This window comes from Pteronotus mesoamericanus, unplaced genomic scaffold (genome assembly GCF_021234165.1).
Source record: "Pteronotus mesoamericanus isolate MK-2021 breed Mesoamerican mustached bat unplaced genomic scaffold, CSHL_Meso_final scaffold_1066, whole genome shotgun sequence".
Taxonomy (NCBI): domain Eukaryota; kingdom Metazoa; phylum Chordata; class Mammalia; order Chiroptera; family Mormoopidae; genus Pteronotus; species Pteronotus mesoamericanus.
In genome coordinates this window covers 3,322,092-3,342,670 of record NW_026555299.1, presented here as the reverse complement: position 1 = coordinate 3,342,670, position 20,579 = coordinate 3,322,092, and the positions used below count along the sequence as shown (strand labels likewise).

Here is a 20,579-nt window from a genome sequence, read left to right as displayed (position 1 = left end):
CATGTTCCCCTCAGTAGTTAAGAGGCGCCTCTGCCACGCGTGGCATCCTGGGTCTCACCAGTGTCCAGGAGGACATTCGAACAGGTGAAGAAGCTGTGCTCAGAGCCAGGTCCAAAGCTCAGGGCACCAAGCCCACGTTTGACACCCCCGCCTACCACGTCCCCAGATGTGAAGCTGGGAACTCTTTGGGGGCCATGTTTATGAAACCCAGTCTCTCCGTCCCATGTCCTCTGAGATGGGAGCAGGGTGACCCTAAGGCTAATTAGGATCATCCTTTAAGAGGAGCCCTCGCCTGTCCAGAACTTGCCTTCTCCCTTCATAGTGGCCCCACCTAGGGCAAGTCACTCATCCTCTAGGAGTCTGTTTTCATGCATGGAAAAGGGATGACAATAGCACCTGTCTCATGGGTCTGCGATTGGGATTCAACGAAGTCACACACGGGAAGCATGTGGCACACTGCCCAGGCCCTGGCAGGAATGCTCCATAAATGCGGGCTGTCCCATGGCGTCACCAGCACAAAGGTGTCACCCTGCCAGCTCTGACCCCCGTCTGCCTCTCCCTGGCCTCATGTCATCATTGTCCCTGTCCTACAGTTGGGGAAACTGAGGCACGGAGCCAGGTAAGTCAGACTCCTCCCCTTCCGCAGGCTGGGTGCCCATCTGCTCCCAAGAAGATCCAGCGGGCCTGGGGCAACTTCCAACTTCCCTCAACTTCTCCGAGACCTCCCCTTACTGGGCAAGGCTATGCCCACATGGTGGGGGTTACTTCTAAGGAGCTACAGGCCCAGTGGGCAGCCCTTCCTGCCCTTGCACACCCCAGGGCGAGCCAAGCTTCCCCATTCCAGCATCGCCCGATGCTCTGGAATTGCCAAGTTACTAGTCTGTCTCCCCCCTGGACCTGCAGGCAGGGGCTGTATCCAGAGCTTCTCAGAATCCCTCACAAGGCCTGGCACAGTGACAAGCAAAGTTTGGTGAGCAATGAGTAAGCGGAGTCGGGTATTTCAGTCCCCTCTCCTGTGAAACAGGACATCTGAGCCAGCAGACGTCTGGTGTCTCTTCCAACAAGGGGTGGGACACCCATCCTGACACCATGACCCATTGTGTGTAGGTGGACAGGAGCGGGGCTCCTCGACGTCACCGAGGCCTCTGGGCCTGGCCCGTGGGCAGCGGAGAAAGGAAGAGGTCAGTCACGTGGGCTCAGTTAACCCCTCAGGTGTAAGCCCTTATGGCTTCCCCCGCTTAGGGAAGAAAGCCTGGCCGTAGGAGCCTGGCAGAGAGCCGGAGTCCCAGCCCTGCCTGGTCACGTGCAGGATGGAGGGCTGCAATCCCATGGGAACTCCCTGGGCGCTCTCCTGATGCCATCGCCACCCCCAGGAATTTATGGTGGAGTTCTCTTATTTCGAAAGAGGGGCGACTACAAGCATCTACCCTGGTTGATGCACAGAGAGAGTGTGCAATGCACAGGAGGAGTTACAATGAAGGGACTGTGGGCAGCCTGGGCAGATATTTCCCAAGTCCTTCCCCCTTCTCCACCTTCATCAGTGAAAGGAGGAGAAACAAGCAGTGCTAACCTGCCTTTGGGGCCCCCTTTCTCTTTGGGCCTCAGTTTGCTCATCTGCTAAATGGGATCTGCAACGCACGTAAAGGCGGTGGCAACGGTGGCTTCTCTCCACAGTGAGCCACACAGGACACAGGGTGCTCTCAGGAGCTAAAGGCTGAGGGGAGGGCTTGCTGCAGTTTGGGTGGGCTGCTGGACACTGGGAAGGCCTCAGGAAGACGCTGGGGGCCACACCCACAGGCCACAGAGGGACTGTGCCTGCCACTCAGTGAGTCAGCCTCCTGGAGGAGCCCCAGTGGCAGGGAAGGCCACAGGCAGTGACGCACAAACGCTTAGTCACTATTTCCCTGGCACTGGATGCAGGTGCTCGCTCTGGTGCACATGTGGCTCATGTACACGGAGGACACGGACTCAAGTGCTGGGGGTCGCACCCATCTGTCACACGGGTGTGCACACAGATTAGTACACAGGGCCCCTGGAAGCAGGCTGGGACAGCAGAACACAGATCCCAGGAGTGAGAACACCCACCCGTGTTCACGCTGTGGACATGCTCAGACAACCCCAGGCCTCCACGGTGACAAAGGTACCCGGATATGCTCACAGGCAGCCCTAACCACGCTCGAGCCACACTCGGGATGAGACACCAATTCTTCTTTCGCCCTTCCAGCCAGTAAACATTTATGATGCTCAAACGTATACTCCTGCATATGAGCTGTAGGGATCGCAGGCAGGTGCCCTGTTTGTTCTCCTGGGACAAGGTCCGGGACTGTGGTGCTCAGTAAACACAGAGATAGCGAAGATGAGTGGAGACAAGGCAGGACAGGAGTGGCCTGGAAGGGCCAGGAGCTCCGGAGCTTGGCCTGGAGCCTGGTCACCTGTGATCATAAAGATATCGGTCGCTCGCCCCTCTCCATATTTAAGCCTCGCCCTGGAGTCTAGAACCTGCATTCAACCAAGACCTTCCAAGACTGCCATCCCATTTTGTGTTGTAACTGCTGCCCGCTTCATCCCTGCGCCTTTGAGCACACCCCGAGGAACCGCTTCTGCTCCCAGCAACGTCTTTTCTGTCCACTCGATCCGGTTTCTTCTGGACAAAAGTGTATGTAAGGGTGGGGAGGGCAGGGGAATGCAGTGAAGGCAGGTCCAAACTGGTACCGGCACCGAAACCCCTAGAGGGTCTTTGGAAGTTGCGCGACCCCCAACATTTCACAGAGCGACCATTCAGATACAGGAGGGGAAAGGAAAGGGACTTTCCCAAGGCCACTCGAGGCGCAGAAAAGGAGCCGGTGGAGACCTGCTTGCCATCTATACCAGGACTGTGCGCCCGCCCCGCACTTGTGCCACGCTGGACCTTAACGTCGCGGACCAAAAACCTTCCACAGTTTCTTGATCTTCCCCATCTCCGCCTGCAAGCGCGGGCCGAACCAGCTGCTTTGCCCCGACCTGGGTCACCAGCAGGCCATAGCGAGGTTCTTGGGACTGATGGCCGCGATCTGCGGCCCAGGTTTGGAAGGAGTAGCTGCTCCGACAATCTGCTCTAAGAACCCGATGGAGCCCGCACCGGATTCCTCTCTTTCTCCGATGCGCAGCGGCTCCAGTGCCCAGCAGCCCCGACCTTGAGGTCCCCAGGACAGGCAGCACGGTGTCCGGAACGACAGGTACTCGATCGCTGCGGTGCCTCTTTCGCCCGCCCCTACCCCCACCCCACGCCAGCCTCCCCCAGTAACCCTCCTCTCCCAAAAAGCATTCCAGTCGCCTCAAAGCGCCACAGTGACCGCCCTGCTCCACAGCCGCCCTGGAACCAGCATTCAAACCTGCCCCCTGCCCGGATTCCCCCCACCACTCCCTGGTTTCTCACTCCTCGGAGGCTCCCCTTTGCCTGTCTCTTCTCTCTGCCAAGATTCGTCCTTTTCACCCCTCCTTGGTGCCGGCAGTCTGGGGTGGGATGTGGTAGAGAAGTGGATCTTTGCTAAGGAGACAGAACGCACGGGGGATAGGGGATGGGTGGGTAGGTCTGGTGTCTGGTATGCCTGGTGGCAGGGGACACCCCCCTGGACACACCGGAGGTTTCTGCTGCACCCCCGAGCCAGCCCGTCTGGGGAGACCAGCTCCCAGGCAGCACCCTATTTGCTCCTACCAGACCACCCCGAGCTTCCGTGCAGGGTGAGGAAGGAGCATCTTGCATGGAGGTGGGGCTGTCTGTCACTCATTTGCACACCTGTAGGCCAGAGAAGAAGGTACAGGGATGTACTGCTCGAGGGAATTTGGGGGGCAGGAGCGGGGTGGGGGGGCATCAATACTTCTGACATCCGAGAGACCAGCCTGCGGCTAGGAGGGCTTGCGGGCAGGAGAGGGGTGACTTCTCTTTCTGCAAAAGGACCCTGTTTGGAAGAAGGGCCTCTCCTCACTGTCCAGTACAAACCAGCCAATGGAGTGTGGCGCCCACGGCCCCTTAACAAGACTGGCCGGTGGCTTTCATTCTTAATACATTTGCTGGGCAATGTCACTATGTAGCCAGGGGATTCGCTGTCTTGTTTTCCTAATCTAATGGCTCCCCTGTCACCTTAGCGATTCTTGGGGAACCGGGAGGCTGGGGGAGCATGGGGCCAGGTGGCGCCTCACAGGCGGGTCCAGACAGTTGCCTCGGCTTTCACTGTCCCAAAAGAGTGCCTGGGCCAAGGTTCTCGGGGGTCATGGGAGCCGGGGGACACTGACGCCGCCAGCACAGGGCATCCTCTCCCCACAAGCATTCTCTTGGAGCGTGCCCCCCAAACTTCTCTTTTCTTGCAGGGAAAGGCGCACCGCTCAAGCGTGATCTCCCGGTTCCCCATCTTCTGCCCGCGGTGCCATGGGTGCTCCGGGCAGCTCACCCCTTCTTTCCCTGCTTGCTGCGTCAGGCTCCCTGGTCCAGGGGTCAGCGGAGAAGTCTGAACTGCAGACTGACCTGCAGGACTCCAACCTCCCCGCACCCCGATAGCTGCAAAGACCACTGTATTTCCATTTCATATTTCAATTTGCCCCTCAAACAAAGCCGTGCGCAGCGCTGCGGAAAGAGAGAGACGGGCTGAGGCCAAACTAAAGGTACGTCCCCAGAAAAGTGCACCCGGCCTCTCTCCAAAACGAAAGTCCTCAGGGACTTGGGCTAAATTTTATGTATGGTATTTTCACTTGTTTTCCCACGATGGCTCCCTTTTGCAGCGCGCACAGCTCAGGGCTTCGCAGACTCCGGGAGAGCTCGGCGGCTGCGTCGAGGTTCCTGCCGCAGCTGGTCCTAACCTCACTTTGGGACTCGAACCGGGCAAATGCCCGGGCGTACAAGGTCGCTCTACTGAAGAAAACACCACCATCTGGCACAAGGCACAATCCCTGCCGGGCTCACCGAGGTCTCTTCTGCCATTTTCTTAGAACAACTTACCAAAAAAATTCCTCCCTGAAAGTTTTCGTATACATATGCAACACATAATGGGTATCTTGATCCAGGTGGTAATTATACCACTGTACACATACTTAACAATTCTTCAAACTTTCCACTTAGCTATGCGGACTTCTCTGTATATAAATTATTTATAATAAAGAAAACTTTGTTCAAATCGATTGATTTAAAATAACTTACTCCAGGCGATCTTTTTTCCTATTTAAGAATGTGTCTGTTCAGGCTGAGTTGGAGCCCGCTGCTGGCTATAGAAATTAAGAAAGCAAAAAATTAAAAGCATCTTCCTTCCGGTCCCTCTCCTCCAAAATTGACGGGGTTCCGTGATGTCACAGCTCCCAGGCTCAAGTTCTCCCCCCATCACCCCACAATCACCCAGGGCTCTTAACACTTCTGCCCGCACTTAGGTTTCTCAATGGGTTTTTTTTTGGCGGGGGTGGGGGGGGCCAATTTAAAAGCCCACGCTGATTCTTTGGTTAACTTTGACTACACCCCGACGAGGACAGAGTTGACACATTTTGTGGCGTGCGATTATGTCGGTGCGCGGAAATAAATATCCCTCGTATGCAAACGCTGCATCTAAGTTGAAAAATCCGGACCATGCCCTCCGTGGCACCCAGGAGTCTCCCCAGACCTCTGGGCTGAGAGCGCTGCCTTCGGCTGAGTGGAAGGGAAGGTAGCAATCCGCTACCAACGAAAACCTGCCTGCACCGAATCGAAAGCGAAAGAAAGAGGAAGCAGGGCTGCTCCCCGAAGCGTTGCGGGGCGCACGAGGCCCGGTGCGCCTGAAGGGGGCTCGGGAGTCGGCCGAGCGTTTGGGGGCAAGGTGCCTGAACCCCCATCCCGGAGGCGAGGAGTCTCTTCTTGCCGCCGAGAAATGTCGGATCTCAAACCTGGCTTGTTTTTTGGGGGCCCACGCGGTCAAAACGGGCCAAGGATGGGCAGGGACTTCGGATGGCCGTCGTGCCGACCCGGAGCCTGGCCAGGTCAGGATCGCGGCAGGCGAGTTCGGGCGGGGCTCTTTCGTAAAGACGCGAAGGTGTCTGCGCTGGAGGGAACTGCCAGTCATCTTGCTCGTTTTGCTTGTTGCCCTGTTCAGTACCGTTCGGGGAAACGGAGGCCCAGTTAAAGGTAGAGATGACCGAAGCCTGGGAGGATTTCTCACCTCCACTTTGGGCAACTCGGAGGAATCGGCCGGCGGAGATGGAGGCGGCCTCCCTGCTGCGCGCTCCCGCGTCGGGTCCCGGCGCCCCCTCGCCCCTAGGCCCGCACCTCTCTGGCAGAGGGCCCCTTGAACGCGGGGAGTGGCTCCCAGGGCTGAGGTCGGGGAGAAAATTTTGGAGCCTCGCCTCCTGCTCCGTGTAGTTACAATCGAGGAACTGGCTTCCGCCCGGGACCAACAGAGCTGGGAAGGAGGTTGCAAAGTCCAAGCTACCGGGAGTCAGGACCCAGGTCAGCTGAGGCCGGGTCCCTCTCTTTCCCCAAGCCTGCCCCCTCTTTCCCCAAGCTTCGGGGAACACCCCAATGCTTTTTCCTTGAACCTCTTTCTCCCCTTTTGAATACACACTCTGACAAGGTTGGTAGAGAACAGCTGTCAACACAGGCCTCCGTTTCCCTCCTTGCTGGCAGTCTGGAGAGCCACCTCCCGGGGCCCTTCTCCTAGCTGCCTCTGTGAAGGGCAGAGCCTCACCTATCTGTGCCTCGGGTTCCTCGTGTTGTGCCTAATGTGCCTAATCTCTTTTGTACAAGGACCAGAAATCTCTTCCTAGGCAGGAAAACAGCTGCTGAGAGGAGGAAAAGAATAAACAGAGCTGTTTGTTGTTTGTGGCTTTGCCCTGAGCAGTGCCTCCATCTTGGGCAGCCAGGGAGCCAGGGAGCCAGGGAGCGGGTCCTGTTGGTGATTCCAGGCTGCCTTTTGTCCCAACCTGCAGCTTATGGCTTCGCCCACAGCAGGGGCAGGCGCCGGTCCTGTCCTCAGCACTGGGTGCTCAGAGGCTCCCCACAGCGCGGAGGCCAATGATGGGAATGTGGAAGGGGTAGGCTAGACTCCTGATCTCTCCTTGGGAGGACATTTACCCCCCAATGAGGCCTTATGATGCTCCTCCCATGATGCAGATGAGGACTGGGGTGGAGAGGAGTTACTTGCTCTCAGGTCATACTGTGGGGAGCCCCAACGGCTAATAGAGGGGCGAAGCTGGCATGGGAGGGCCCAATAGGGCTCAGACAGGGGCTCAGAGGGGCCAGCTCTTTCCCTCTGGATGTCCAGGCATCTTCCAAACGAGAAGGTGGAAGCAGCTTGGGGTCTCTCCGGGCCTAAATGTCTCATCCTCCTCAGAAATCTCACTGGTGAATTTCCAAAGAACTAGAAACTGGAAACATAAAAATCCAGTGCAGTGGAAGAGAACATGCGACTCCCCTGGCTTTGCAAATGCACTTCCATGGGTCCTCCAGCGTGAGACTTGCTCTCACCGAACAGTCCCATTGCTCAGGACGAGGAGGCCCTGGGTGAGGCCCGGAGGCAGGCCAGCGCCTGTGGACAGGGCTGAGAGCCCTGCTTGCCTGCATGAGGATGCAGCCGGAAGTGCCTGTGATGGGGGGCCTGATCTCATTCCAAAAGGAAGGTGGAGGAAGTGGGGAAAGGCCACTGAATCTTTCTAAATCTGCTCTCAGTCCTGTCCTGTGGGTCTGGGAGTGTGTGACCATGCACGAAGCTATTTGAGTGAGTGTATCTGATGTGTGACCATGTTGGCTTCTGAGGAAGAGGTTGTGAGTGTGTGCGTGTGTGCGTGTGTGTAGAATGCAAGTGTAGACAGGCGTATGATTGTGTGAATGTTCCTGTGTGTCGACAACCACCTAATGAACTAATTCTGAGCCTGAGGGAGGGAGAGCCAGTTTGAGTGTAAGAAAGCGCTTGCCCCGGGCTGTTTTCCTAAGGTTATTCCAGCTGCCAAGGCCTCCACCACGTCCCATGTCTGTCCCCAGGCCTGGTGCCTCTCCATCTGGCCTGGGTCAGCTCAGCCAAAGCCACTGCCTCGCAGCCCCCGCTCATCTCCAGGGGCTGCCTGAAGGCCTCGGAGGAACGTTGTGTACCTAGGGCTCCTGGTCCAGAAAAGATTTTTCCCGTCCTTCTCGGTTTCCCTGCCACCGGCTTGGAGCTCAGCAATCCCGATCCCGTGGAAGGAGGGCCTCGGTCCCTGAGCTGCCCTGGCCCCGGGCACACCTTGAGAGGCTCCCTCCTCTGCTGTGGTCGCTGAGATCTGGGCGCCCAGGCCTGCGTTCAAGGGGGTCTGGAGGTCATTTAGGCCTCGGGTTCTCTGTGAGCCCAAATCAGGACGAAGAAACTTCCCTCTTCCCCCAGCACTGAGTCCCTTCAAGATGTTCGGCTTCCTGACTCCCTCTGGGGTCGGCCCTAAACCATTGTTCCACGGCCGGCCAGCCTCCCCGGACTCTCCAGGAGACAAGCGCGCAGGAACTCTGGCCATCCCGCCTTCCCGCGGCAAGCCGCGCTCGTGGGCCACGGGATTCGGGTCTTCCGCGGCCCCAAGCGTCTCGGGACCGTATCCGTGTGACGCCCTTGTTCCGCGGCATCCCGGGCGCGCTCCGACGACTGCGCTCCTAGCCGGGCTCCGCACCTGCGACGCTCCCACCTGTGGCGCCGCGGGAGCAGCCTCCACGCAGGCGGGGAGCCAGGCCTCTGCAGCCGGGACCCCGCGCCCGAGCGCTGAGTCGCAACTGTTTTCCGTCGCACGCCTGCAGCCGGTGCGAAAAATCCGATTCAAAGCCAGCCCCGCGGGCAGCGCAAAGCGAGTGGTCAGGGAAAGGGCAAAGAAAGGGTGGAACAAACTCCGAGCTTAATAGCTCAAATGCTCCGTGGCCATGGCGAGGGTGGATATGTAAGGGCAAGACGAATCTCTCCGTACCTTCGGAGCAGTCGATCCCCATTTCCTGACCGGGAGTCGCCCAGGCTCGGCCCCGCACGCACCTCCTCAGCCCAACTCCTGCCTCCCGAAAGCCTAACGGGTTTCGAGGGAGTCGAAGCCACGGGCCCACGGGCCCAGCCCCGAGGGACCCGCACGTGCACTCACCGTAGCAGGGGACCTGCAAAGCCGCGTTGTGGCCGCCGCTGCCTTCCTGGAGTTTGAGGCTGCCGTCCGGGGGCGTCTTGCAAGCGGCTCGCTGCATGAAGAGATGCGGTTGCTGCGCCGGCGGCTGGGGCTGCGGCTGTGACGGCGGCTGCGGCGGCTGCGGGGCCGGTGGCTGGGGCTGGAACTTGTTAAAGGAGCCCCGCGCCCCGGCGCTACTCTCCAGGGGTGCCGCCAGGTCCTGTTGCCCCGCGCTGTAGCGAGCCCGGCTCTTGGCGTCCCCGAATCCCTGCCCTTTGGCGGCGGCGGACAGGAAAGTAGTGCTGAACTTATCGCCGCCGGGGTATGCCCTAAAAGGGGACGAGCCCTCCCGACTCTGCGACACCGGGCTGTAGTAGGCGTCCATGGCAGCGGCCGGCGACTCGCTGTAAGAGACGCAAGTCTCAGCATTCATGCCTGGCTCGCGCGGGCGACGGGCGGGGGCGCAAGCAAGAGAGCGAGGAGAGCGAGGACGCCACCGCGCGCCTTGGCCGGGAGTTTGGAGCAGCGAGGAGGCGGTGGCTGTGCGCTCCGCGCCGGCCTGCTCGCTCCTCTCCGCCTCCCTCCGCGACGCTCGCTCTCTCTCTCCCCCTCCCTCCCTCCCTCTCTCTCCCTCCCTCCCTCTCTCACTTTTTCTTTCCTCTCCCTCCTCCCTCACCACAGCTGGCCCAGGGAAAGAACGGAGGGCTGTAAAAAGATTCAGATGTTTCGGAAAGTTGACCAGATCTCCCAAACCCTCTTAAGATTCTGAAGGGGTCGGTGAATAGAGGGAGAGTGATCCCCCCGCCCCCTGCCCAGAATCTCTCCTTCCTTCGCCCTCCTCCTCTCTCCCTACTCTCCCTCCACTGCCCCTGCCCTTTCTTTCCTCTGTCTTGTGGTTCAGTCTTGGGGATTCAACCCCGAGGCGCCCGAAGGATTTTTCGATTCTAGGCGGGGCCGGGAAGGTGTCAGGCCCCTGAGGGTTCCCAAGGCTGGGCTGAAAATTATCTGGTCCCAGCTTTGGCCTAGGGGAGGAGGCATGCAAAACCTTAGCGATAGATTTTTTTTTTTTTTTTTTTTAAACCTAACAGGTTTTGACATTCGGAGTCAGATGGGCCGCTAGCCTCCGGGTGCAGGCGGGTCGTTTGCACACTTCCGCGCGAATTTGGCGGCGCAGCTGCGGGCCTCCTCACGGGTGCCTTTTCCTCTGTGTTTCCAACCCCTCGTCCCCATTGTCGGTTCCTCCATGAAATTAACACACACGCCGCAGCCGCCCCGTGCAAGGCCACTTTGACGTGTGGTTAACTATTTCCCTTCCCTGTGAGGGTTCTGGGTAAGGTGCGGAGGGGCCTGCGTTCACTCAGCCGCGGGAGCAGCCCTCGGTGGGCCAGGCTTCCGAAGCTTAAGAGCGCTGCCTCCTCCCCTTCTCTGCCCTCCTCGCCCCGGCGGAGCTGCGCGCGCCTCCGGTCTGCGCCCAGCCCGGGGGATTTTCTGGCTGGCTGGGTTGAGAGTGTGGAGTTGGGAGACCTGCTGGCAGCGCCCCGGCGCCGCGCTGTCACCTGCTGCCCGCTCGGGGTGGCGGCGAGGCAGTGTGTAAACTCCGATTTGATGGACTGTGGTTTCCCTTTACCGGCGCACGCCTCCCTGAGACCGGCCACAGTGAGGGAAGAGAACTTTGACCGCGCATCGAGCCCCTTTTACACAGCTAACATCAACTGCGCCGCACAACCACCGCGAGCGGTGGAGGTTGGGGCCCCCAGTTTTCCGATTAGCAAACCGAGGCTCAGAGAAGTGCGGTCACCAGAACGAGGTCACACAGCTCCGAAGTGGCACCGTTGGTTTTGGAACCCATGCCGAATTAGTCCCTTCACCGACCTGAGAGGACGTTTCGGCTGTGAAAAACGCAAAAGAAAACAAACCGAAAACAAAAACAACAGAGAAAACGGGTTTCTGACTGTGGAATGACTCGGTCTGAGGGAGACCCGTTAGAGAAGCCCTTGATAAACTGCAGGGAAAGTCCGTGGGTGGAGGACATACCCTCCTCAAGGGAGGTGGGAGTGGGGTGAGAGGTGAAGGGGCAAAGTAAAATGAGGGCCTGAGCGCCCTAAACCCAGGAATGCGAGTCAGAAAGTCAATCTGCACATAAGGTCTCTCAAAGACAAAATATCTGGGGGTCGTACCTCTACCCCCAGCCTCATACCAGCTACTCCTCACCCCAACATGACTCCCAGCTCCCCAGGTATCTCGGTTCTTTGGTCCTTGCTCTGCCCCTGGCTGCGACTTCGAGATGAGATCCCACATCTGGTTTCCATCGCGGCTTACCTTGAAGTGCTCGTTAATAAAGATATTCCCCAAACCATGGCCAGGGGTGCGCAGGCCTGAAACCACTGCCACCGTGGGACCTGTGCCTTTCTGGCCGCACACCTAGGCCACGTGAGGACCTTGTATTTATTGAGCACCTATCGTGCTATTGCGCGGAAGCTACTCACAGGTCAGCCTCCCGGCCACCCTCAACAACCTGGATATGCCTGGCTTGTCATGCCCATTTGTCAGATGGGTGGACTGACACTCAAAGAAACCAATTAATTTTCCAAGCTGAGCAAAAAGTGGGCAAGCCGAGCCTACCATCGTCCCAACCAGCTTCTGTCTGGCCAGTTTCCTTCAGTTCTTTGATCCTGCCACGCTGTGGGTTCCCCCGTCTCACCGCTGTGCTTTTGTCTCACCAATGATCTGGGGTTCAGCCTAGAGTCCCTTCCTCCAGGATGCCTTCCCATTAGTCCCAGCGTGCTTTGGTGCACCCATTGGCAGCACCCCTGCCCTGGACTTCGTGGTCGTCTAGTTGCTAGGGTGGGTGTTCATCGTGGTCTCACTAGTTGGAGGTTCCTCCAGGGTAGTCTCTGCTGTGCCTGAAGCCCCACAAATATTTGTGGGATAAAATATTAAAACCAGGGCTCTTGGACCCTAAGTCCCTTCCACTGGCCAGCAAGGCACCCGTTCCCAATGTCTTTGGTTTCCTCTAGCTGAGGAAGATGAGCTACTCTCCCTCTCCCTCTTCATGAATGAAGCAGCAAAATTAAGAATGTGTGGGCCACTCGGGGCTGCCCCAGAACAGTGAATTCTCTCAGAGCAGAGGCCAGGCCCGTCTTGTTCACCTCACCGCAGGGCTTGCCACATCGCAGGCACTCATAAATGCGTGTTGAATGAAAGAATGAAAACAGCACGTGGTCCGCGGGCTTAGAGGTGCATTGTTGCCAAGGAGTTCAAAGAGAGCAGGTTACTAGGTCCATGTGCCCAGAAGCTGTCCACAAGCACCCAGATGGTGGCAGCAACCCCTCCATGCCTCCCCGCCCCCGATTGTAGGCCTAGGCACGGGGGAAGACTGTGAGCAGTGAAACATGTGGGGTGAAGTTGGGGGAGGAATGACCTCAAGACAGATATAATTATGTTTAGGCAATATCCTCGGGAACCCCTGCGCTGTGTGCACTCAATGCAGAAAGTTGCTTCGTGCCAGGAAGCTTTCTCTGAACGCGGCCTCTGACCACCTACATACCCGGCGCTTTTTATTACCTGTTTAATTACTGCCTCATTATTCAACCTTTCCCCAGCCATCCCGGGGGTGTCAAACGCAGAGCCCTGAGGTGCAGCACTGATGTCCTCAGCCGGAATCCATCCTGGTGCGCTGAGGTCCCGTGTCCTTGGAAACTGCGCGAGAGCCTCAGCTTTTCTACATCGTACCTTAGAGCGGGACTCAGAAAGAGCAAGCATGTGCCTACAAGTGAGACTGTGCCTGTGGGTTTGCCTGCAACGACGTGAGAACATTCTGGGCAAATCGTTTGCCTTAAGGAAAACCACTAATCCCCCTTCTACGTCCCTCCAAACACACCTTTCTGAGGAGAACACTAACAAGCACGGCTGGTTATTTTGGTGGGCCTTCAATCATTTGTTCGCCTATCAGCCGGCCCCTCCATCCGTCCATTCTTTCACAGCCCAAAGCTGAGCCACTCCCACTAGGTTCCTCCTCAAGAGCACACACAGGGTGCCCTATGCAGCCATCCCCGCGACTTCGGCCTCTGCATGTTGTTTCTCCCAAAGCTAAGGCTCCCCTTCGGTTTCCTGTTTGCCTCTAATCTCCTCCCGCTGCCCTTGACAGGCCTGGCCCTTCCTTGCACTTCTGATTACTCTGCTGGGAACCAGCAATGGTGGGAGCAGCAGAGCCCTTCCGCTTCAAGTCCTGCACCCCCAGCAGGCACTGCCCTGGCTGCCCCTTCTCCCTCTGTTTTGAAACCCCCCCCCCCAGCCCCCTGGAAGCAGCTGCCCCCTTCTGCGGGCTCCGAGAGCTCAGCACACCCCCGGGGAAGGGGCAGTGGTGAAGAAGTGCCTTTCTAAGCCTGGCCAGGTAGCTCGGTTGGGCAGAGCTTCCTCCCAATACACCAAAGTTACGGGTTTGATCCAGTCGATCCACGGCCAGGGCACATACAAGAATCAACCAAAGAATGCCTAAACAAATGGAACAACAAATTGATCTCTCTTTCTCAAGTCAATAAATAAAAATTTTAAAAAAAAAAGAGTCTTTGTCAAGACTGAGTGCCCACTGTCACCTCTTCCAGGAGGCCTTCCTTCAGTACCCCAGCTGCTGTTCTCTCACATCTGCCCGATATTTCCTCCACAGCCTCTATCCTGACCTGACATCATCTCCCACATATGTTGATTTCCTTGATTTAGTGTCTGTCTTCCTACTAGAATGCCAGTTGACGGCGACTGTCTCTCAGTAAGAAGTCCAGTACTTGGCACTCAGCACTGCTCAGTGAATACCTGTTGAGTGAATAACTAAAGAGTGAATGAATTAGCACATGAATGAATGAATGAACGAATGAATCAGAGGGGCATTGCCTCAGGCCTGGAGCGCATGGTGGCGGTTCAGTCCCTGTGGTTTAGGACTGGGACTCTTGAGGCCAGGGATATAAGATCGCGTTGGTGAGAAGGTCCCTGGCGGGGAGAGGGGCAGCCGATACTCCTTCCTTTTAAAGAAAAGGACAGACTGGGAACTGCCTACTTTGGTCTGAGCTCCCTCCACCTCTGCGTCCCACCGTGCTCTCCCTACCCCTTGGACCTTGGACGGGCAGTGGAGCTGGGGAGGAGGCCTTCCCTGCAGCTCCACCCGTTTACCTGCTTAGCCTCTGTGACCTGCTTACCTCTCTGTGACCTCTCCTGACTGCCCCAAGCTTCGATTTTAAATGTGGATTAAATGGGACTGTACCCACCTCAGCGAGTGTACACTGTTTGGCTCAAAGTTGCCATTCTGTAGGTGCCAGGATGCAGCAAAGACTGTCCAGATTTGGGGACACTGAAAGGCCATTTTGGACAACTGCAGGGAGAGTAGGAATCCTGCACGGAACCCGCCTGTCCTGGAGACCCTGGTACATACATCTCACACTCTGGACATAATAATATTAGCAATTATGTGTCAGACAACGGTTACAAGTTAGCTTTTGCACATAGAGATCTTTGTAGTCCTCACAAAAGCCCTGTGGTGGTTACATTACCCTTATGTTGCTATGATTTTTTTTTTTTTAAATCGACGCGCAGAGAAGTGAAACAATTGCTTACCGTCACACAGCACAGCAGAAGACTGGGATTCCAGCACAAGCGAGCTGACATCAGAAGCCACGCTCCTACCCGCTGAGCGTTCTCAGAGATCTCTGCAACCAAGGGCGGTTCTCAGCGATCCCTGGGGATCGGTGGCTTGAAAGGTCCCAGATCCCTCTCGCCCTGGAGGGCGCACAGAGAACCGCCTACTCCCTAGCGCTACAGGCGCGGGTGCCACAGCGGCGAGTCGGATCAATCAGTGCGAGCGCCAGTTCCGGCCACGCTCTCGGAGCCACCCTGGCCTCCTCGGTGCGGGACGAACCTACCAGGCGCGGCACGAGGCCGGGAGTCGGCGTCAGTGCCCGCCACCGCATCCAGGCTTCCCGACACTGCTCCAATCCCCCCGGGACGCGAACACCGTGGCACCTTCCCGCGCTCGCTCCAGCGCCCGCGCTGTGCCCGGGCCCCGCGCCTCCGATGCGGGAGGCAAGGAGGAAGACACTGTTCCGCAGAGGTTCTCCAGGGGCTACGAGGCCGCGGTGAGTGCCGCGCAGCACCTGGCAGGTTACCGACCACAGTGCACGCGGCTGTCCTTTGAGGACCGTTAATGAGACGCTTTGAGCCCCGCGGGAGGACCTCCCGGGAAGAGGCTTGGGACTAAGTCCCGACGTTCCTAGCAGGGCCCGGGAGCGCGGGGTCGCTTGCCCTTCCTCTTCGCCCACGACCCGCACCTCACACCTGGACCTGTACCCCCAGTTTAGTTGCTTAGCCTTTCCCTGAGCCCCACCCGGCCTTCCGTCGGCCCATGGCTGGAACAGGCATTACAGGGTAGCCGCCTCCCCGCCTCCCTTGCTAAGTGTAATAAGGCCGGGCAGTGAAGGGATCAAAAAGAAGTCTGCGCTCAGAGGCAAATCTTCGTTCAGCTGGGAATAGCGCGAACTCCGAAATGCCGGGTAACCAAAGCGTTCTACAGAGTTCTTGTCACTCACACACTGTTGTGTCTTGAGCGTCAGTGACGAACAAAGCAGGAGGGATGGGTTTTTGGGTTTTTAAAAAATAATCAACTTCACCCCCGCCCCCCCAGCCCTTGGGAATACACACCTTTGCCCTCCCTTCCCCACGCCCTTCAGGGATCTGCCTCCCGGATCTCGCGGCGCCCGCACCCGGTACTTCTGCGCGCGGGTCTGGGGTTCCAGCCCGAAGGCGCAGGCCGGGCGCGCAGCAGAGCCTGGCGCCCTGCCTTCTGTCCCTCGGCCACCGCGGGGAGAGAGCTTCCAGAGCGGGGGTCTGGCGAGCCCCGAGGAAAACACGGCTCAAAAGGTCTCCACTCTGCGCGGCGAGAGCCTTAATCCTTGACCGGGAGGAAGTTGTTGGAACCGAAAGCTCGCCTCTGAGTCCGAGTCAGTGCGCTGCCTGAACGTCAGTTACAGCACAGATCCCCAACATCCACAGATAATTCCCAAACATCATTTGTCAAACCTGCAGTCCCAGGTGTTTGGGCTGAATCCCCTGTCCCTTCTTGTCTTCTCCTCTATCCCTTTTCTCCTGGAGGTGGATCCTTTAAGATTGTCAGATGTGGTTGGGAAAGATTGGCCACGGGGTGGGGGTGGGGGGGAATGGAAGTGAGAACACACCGCTTCGTATACACCAGGGTCCTGAGACACCCACCTCCTGGGCAGAGATGAAGTCTCCGTTTCCTGAGGTGCTTGTGGGGAGGGGAGAGTCTGCCCGTGCTCAATCTTAGTTCAGGTGAGTATGTAGCAACTTTCTACCCATTTCCCCACTGGGGAGATGGAGGCTTCGATGAGGCAGGGAAAGGAGCGCTGCTAACTAGAGGGAGCCGAGGACCCCTCCTACAGTGTGTCTGCATGTGCCTGTCTCTGGAGAGATGGTTCCAAATTTTCCACAGGGTCTCAGAAGAATCCTTGCCCTCCTAAAGGTTAAAGTCCACTGGTCTGGACAGAGCTGACCCCTTGGGACAAAACCAGGGCTTTCCTCAAAGTCCCCTCTGATCCCTGAGACTTGGACTTCACCCCCAGGCCCCTCCCCCTTCACCCCTCCACTCTTCTGCAAAGAGGCAGAAGGTCCTTTCAAAGTCTGGCACAAAGTGAGGCATTTCGGTGTAGTGAGGGGGAGGTTTCACACCCAGGAAGCCAAGCGGGAGCTGGGGCACATCAAAGGGATGAGCTGCTATAGGGACAGGACAGGGCTGGCTTCCTGGTTCTTTCCTCCTGGGGATGCTTGAGCTCAGCTCCCCTGCTTTTTCCCTCCTTTTCCCCCAGACCCCACTCCTCTTCCCTGCCCGCTCCCAGAGCCCTCTGAATCCCCCGCACTCCCTCAGCGTGTGGGCCTTGCGCTGCACCCACCACTGGGGAGAACATGGCCCACATTTCCCTTCCTCTCTAAAGACTCAATGGTCCCATTGCCCCTTCCCCCGTCTCGAGAGTCTGTGGGCAGCCAGTGGCAGCTGTGTTGACTCCCATTTGTACTCCAACCCCCTGCCCCCAATTGTCCTCAAGGGTGGTGGGAGGGGGCTTATGGATTCTCTCAGGGACAGAGCTAGGAAATCTGTCTGCGGCAGTAGGGACGCCTATGGGGCTGGAGAAGGGGGCAGGGAGGGAGGAGGCAGCAAAATGCTTGACAGCAATTCCATTGGTGGTCAAGAGCCCAGCTTTAGATTCAAACTTGAATCCCCAGTTCTGCCACTTTTTGGCTGTGTAATATAGGCAAAATGACTTCTTTCATGGGCCTCCATTTCCTTATCTGTGAAGTGGGGATAATAATAGTAACTACTCCATAAAATACCTGCAAGGATTAAATGAGGTCGTGCCCAGTTATTTTCCTAGTAATAGCAATAATGACCTCCTATCTATACCAGAGATGTTATTTAAAGATTTGCGTTTATTTATTTTCAGAGAGAGAGGAAGGGAGGGGAAAAAAAGAAGGAAAGAAATATCAGTGTGTGAGAGAAACATTGATGGTTGCCTCTCTCACGCCCCCAGCTGGAGACCTGCACATGCACCAGGCACACGCCCTGACTGGGAATCAAACCTCACACCAGCAACCTTTCATTCTCAGGCTGGTGCTCAATCCACCGATCCACACCAGCCAGGGCAGATGCTGTTTTTTAAACATCACAGCCCAGCTTTAACGAATCAGAAATGACAAACTGGGGTTCCTGCCCTTCAATATTTGGAAAATGTGTCATATTCATTCTTCTCTTCTGACCACAACTCCTCCCAGTCACTGTCTTTGCAGAGCTCTAGGAGTGAAAAGGCCAAAGGAATTTTGAGTGCCCAGCGTTGGGTCTGCCCTTTCTATCAGTGGGTGCAGGCAGGAGGGGTGTGTGTGGCAGGTATCAGGGGCTGGGCTGGTGGGTGGGTGGGGCCCGTTTAGGGGAGGAGACCCCTGCTGCCCTCCGTCTCCTGGCTCCAGCCCACCTCATGCTTAAGGCGGCGGAACCTTCACATCATTGACGTTCACTCATACCCTGTGGAGTAGGGTCACCTTCCTGCTTCACAGTCTGGAAAATGAAAGCCCAGAGCAGCGAGAGTCCTTGCCCAAAGTCGCGTGGAAAGCCAGAGGTCAGGCCTGGTGTCTTTGTCCCTGCATCCACAGCACTGGGACCCCAAGGATGGGGGCAGGGTCTGGCATTAGCACCCCTTTTCTTTCCAGCGCTCCCTGCCCCCTCTGCTGCTTCTCACCTGCCTCAAGGAGGAGGGGTCTGGGCCTTAACACCTGTCCTAGGAAACAGCCAGTGCACATTCTGATGGGCAGAATCCCAGGCTTGCAATTGGCAGGGAGGAAGGCAGAGAGGGGGGAAAGGAGAGCTGGGCAGAGGGGCCTGCAGGAGAGGAGTTCTTGACTAACCCTAGGCACCAGACACAGGAGAAACAGCTACAAGCAGCTCTGGTACATAGTAGGTGCTTAATAAGTGGCGGTGGTTATTATATTTTTATTGCTTCCTGCTTTCACTAGCTGCCTCCCCGCCTTCCCCACCTCCTTGCCCATGACCTGACCTCCACTCTCTTCTCCACCGCCTGTTGCCCTTTCCTCCTTGGGACCTGTGGACGCACAGCTGGCCTCGCCTCCCTTACCTGGCATGTGAGAGCCAGACTCCAGCGACAGATGCTAGAAGACTGAGGAAGGGGCTGGGGTGCGGGGGAGGGTGCAGGGTGGGGGGAGGGAGCAGGGGCTTTGACTTACTGACAAGGGGTGAAGCGCAGCACAGTGGTGCTGCTTACCAATCCCTAGCCCTTGGGGGAACCGACGGCATCCCTCCCGGCAACCCGGATGGTGGGAACTGACTTGAAAAACCAAAAAGGTAACTGCTGAAATAAACAATCCCATCTCTAGCCTCGCTGCAGGCTTGGGCTGCCACGGGGAGACAGGGCCATGGCCCCAGGAGCTGGGCTGTGGATGTCCCTGGGAAGCGGCACCTTCTCTGTGTTTACTAGATGCCATTTCAGGGCCCCCTGCCGCCGCGGCAGATCCGTGCAATGCACCCTCCCTTGGTTCTCGCCCAGGTGCTGAAGGAGGCAGGTCCAGGCCGTGAAGAGGAGCCGCCCCGCCCTCCCCCAACACCCCGGGAGATGCAAATCCTGTGGAGCTGGCGGTGGACAGAAGTCCGGCTAGAAAGTCGGGCGCTTGTGTTCTCGATGCCTCTGCACAGAGACAAGCTGTGTGCCTTTCTTGGACACCAAGCTTCCTCCCTCAGCTGCTCTGCCACCCCCAGCAGCCCCGAAACTCCTAGCTGCTTTCTCTAAGTCGAATTCGTTTCCAGATCCAGTCGCGTTTTTCAAGGGGCGGTTGAGGATGCAGAGACAGGTGGGGCGTGGCGCTAAACCAGACCTGTGGTTGCTCGTCCTTGGGCAAGTCTTTCTCCCGTCTGTGCCTCACTGTCTTCATCCAGGAAGTGGCGGTGATTATTTGTACCTCCTAGGAATGTCTGTAGGATCAGCGCTCACGTGGGTAGGCGCTCCCCGCACTCCAGTCCTTACCCTTATTTGGGACAGTGCAGGTCCTGCAGGGCTTGGGGGGACACACCCTTCTTGCAGCCACACTGACCTCGTATCCAATCCCGTTCAGATTACCAGTCCCCAGGGTTCTGGGGGTTCTCATCCCTCTGGGTCCTGGGGCCATTCAGCTCGCCCCCAAATGTGGCCAATTAAGTCATTTCAGAATTCGCCTCCTTTAAAATACTTCACTGGTCTGAATGTAGCATTTGGTACATTCTCAAGGTTGGACAACAACCACTTCTGTCTAGTTCCAAAACATTTTCATCACCCCAAAATGCCTTTTCCTCTCTGTTCCCAGAACTGAGCTGTGTCAGGCAGACAAGTTAAACACTAGGACTCCATGCCCTTCCAACTCCTCTTTCCAATGCTTTTAAAAAGAGCTCAGTTTCCTAAATGATTTGCAAAGTTGATCTCAGAGGAATAGGAAACTAAGGAGGCGGGAGTAAGAGGATTCAGGACCCAGGAATGGGGTGTGAGAGAGCAGGGAGGGGGGATGATGGGAGAGGGAGCTGGAGAAGGAGAGGGTCTTCCGAGGCCCCGCCCATCCAAATTCTAGGTGCGCTCCTCACTGTGCAGGAGAGAGGGCTCTGCATGTATAATCTCACACAAACATCTACATCGGTGGCATTTAAGCACCAAAGGGGAGCTACTTCTTAACAATCAGATGAAAGCTGAGGACTTTCTTCTGGGAAAGATGCAGATAGGTGCTTTAGTAGTTCCCCAGGGCTACTAAATGTAACAAATGACCAAAAAACTTTTGGCTTCCAAGAACAGAAACTTGTTCTTTCACAGCTCTGGAGGCCAGGAGTCAAATCAAGGAGCCCGTGGGGCCACGTTCCAGGAGGAGCCTTCCTTCCCTCCTCTAGCTCCCGGTGGCTCAGGCTTCCC

At 57.2% G+C, this 20,579-nt stretch overlaps 1 protein-coding gene across 1 annotated transcript in view; it reads right to left on the bottom strand.

Annotated features, from left to right (window-relative positions):
* ALX4 (ALX homeobox 4) overlaps nucleotides 1-9,523 on the bottom strand; it is a 37,109-nt gene extending 27,586 nt beyond the window's left edge. Inside the window, exon 1 of the mRNA XM_054587197.1 lies at nucleotides 9,073-9,523. Coding sequence (XP_054443172.1) covers nucleotides 9,073-9,523 — 451 coding nt within the window. The remainder of the gene's footprint in view (nucleotides 1-9,072) is intronic.
* Between the last annotated feature and the right edge of the window lie 11,056 nt (nucleotides 9,524-20,579).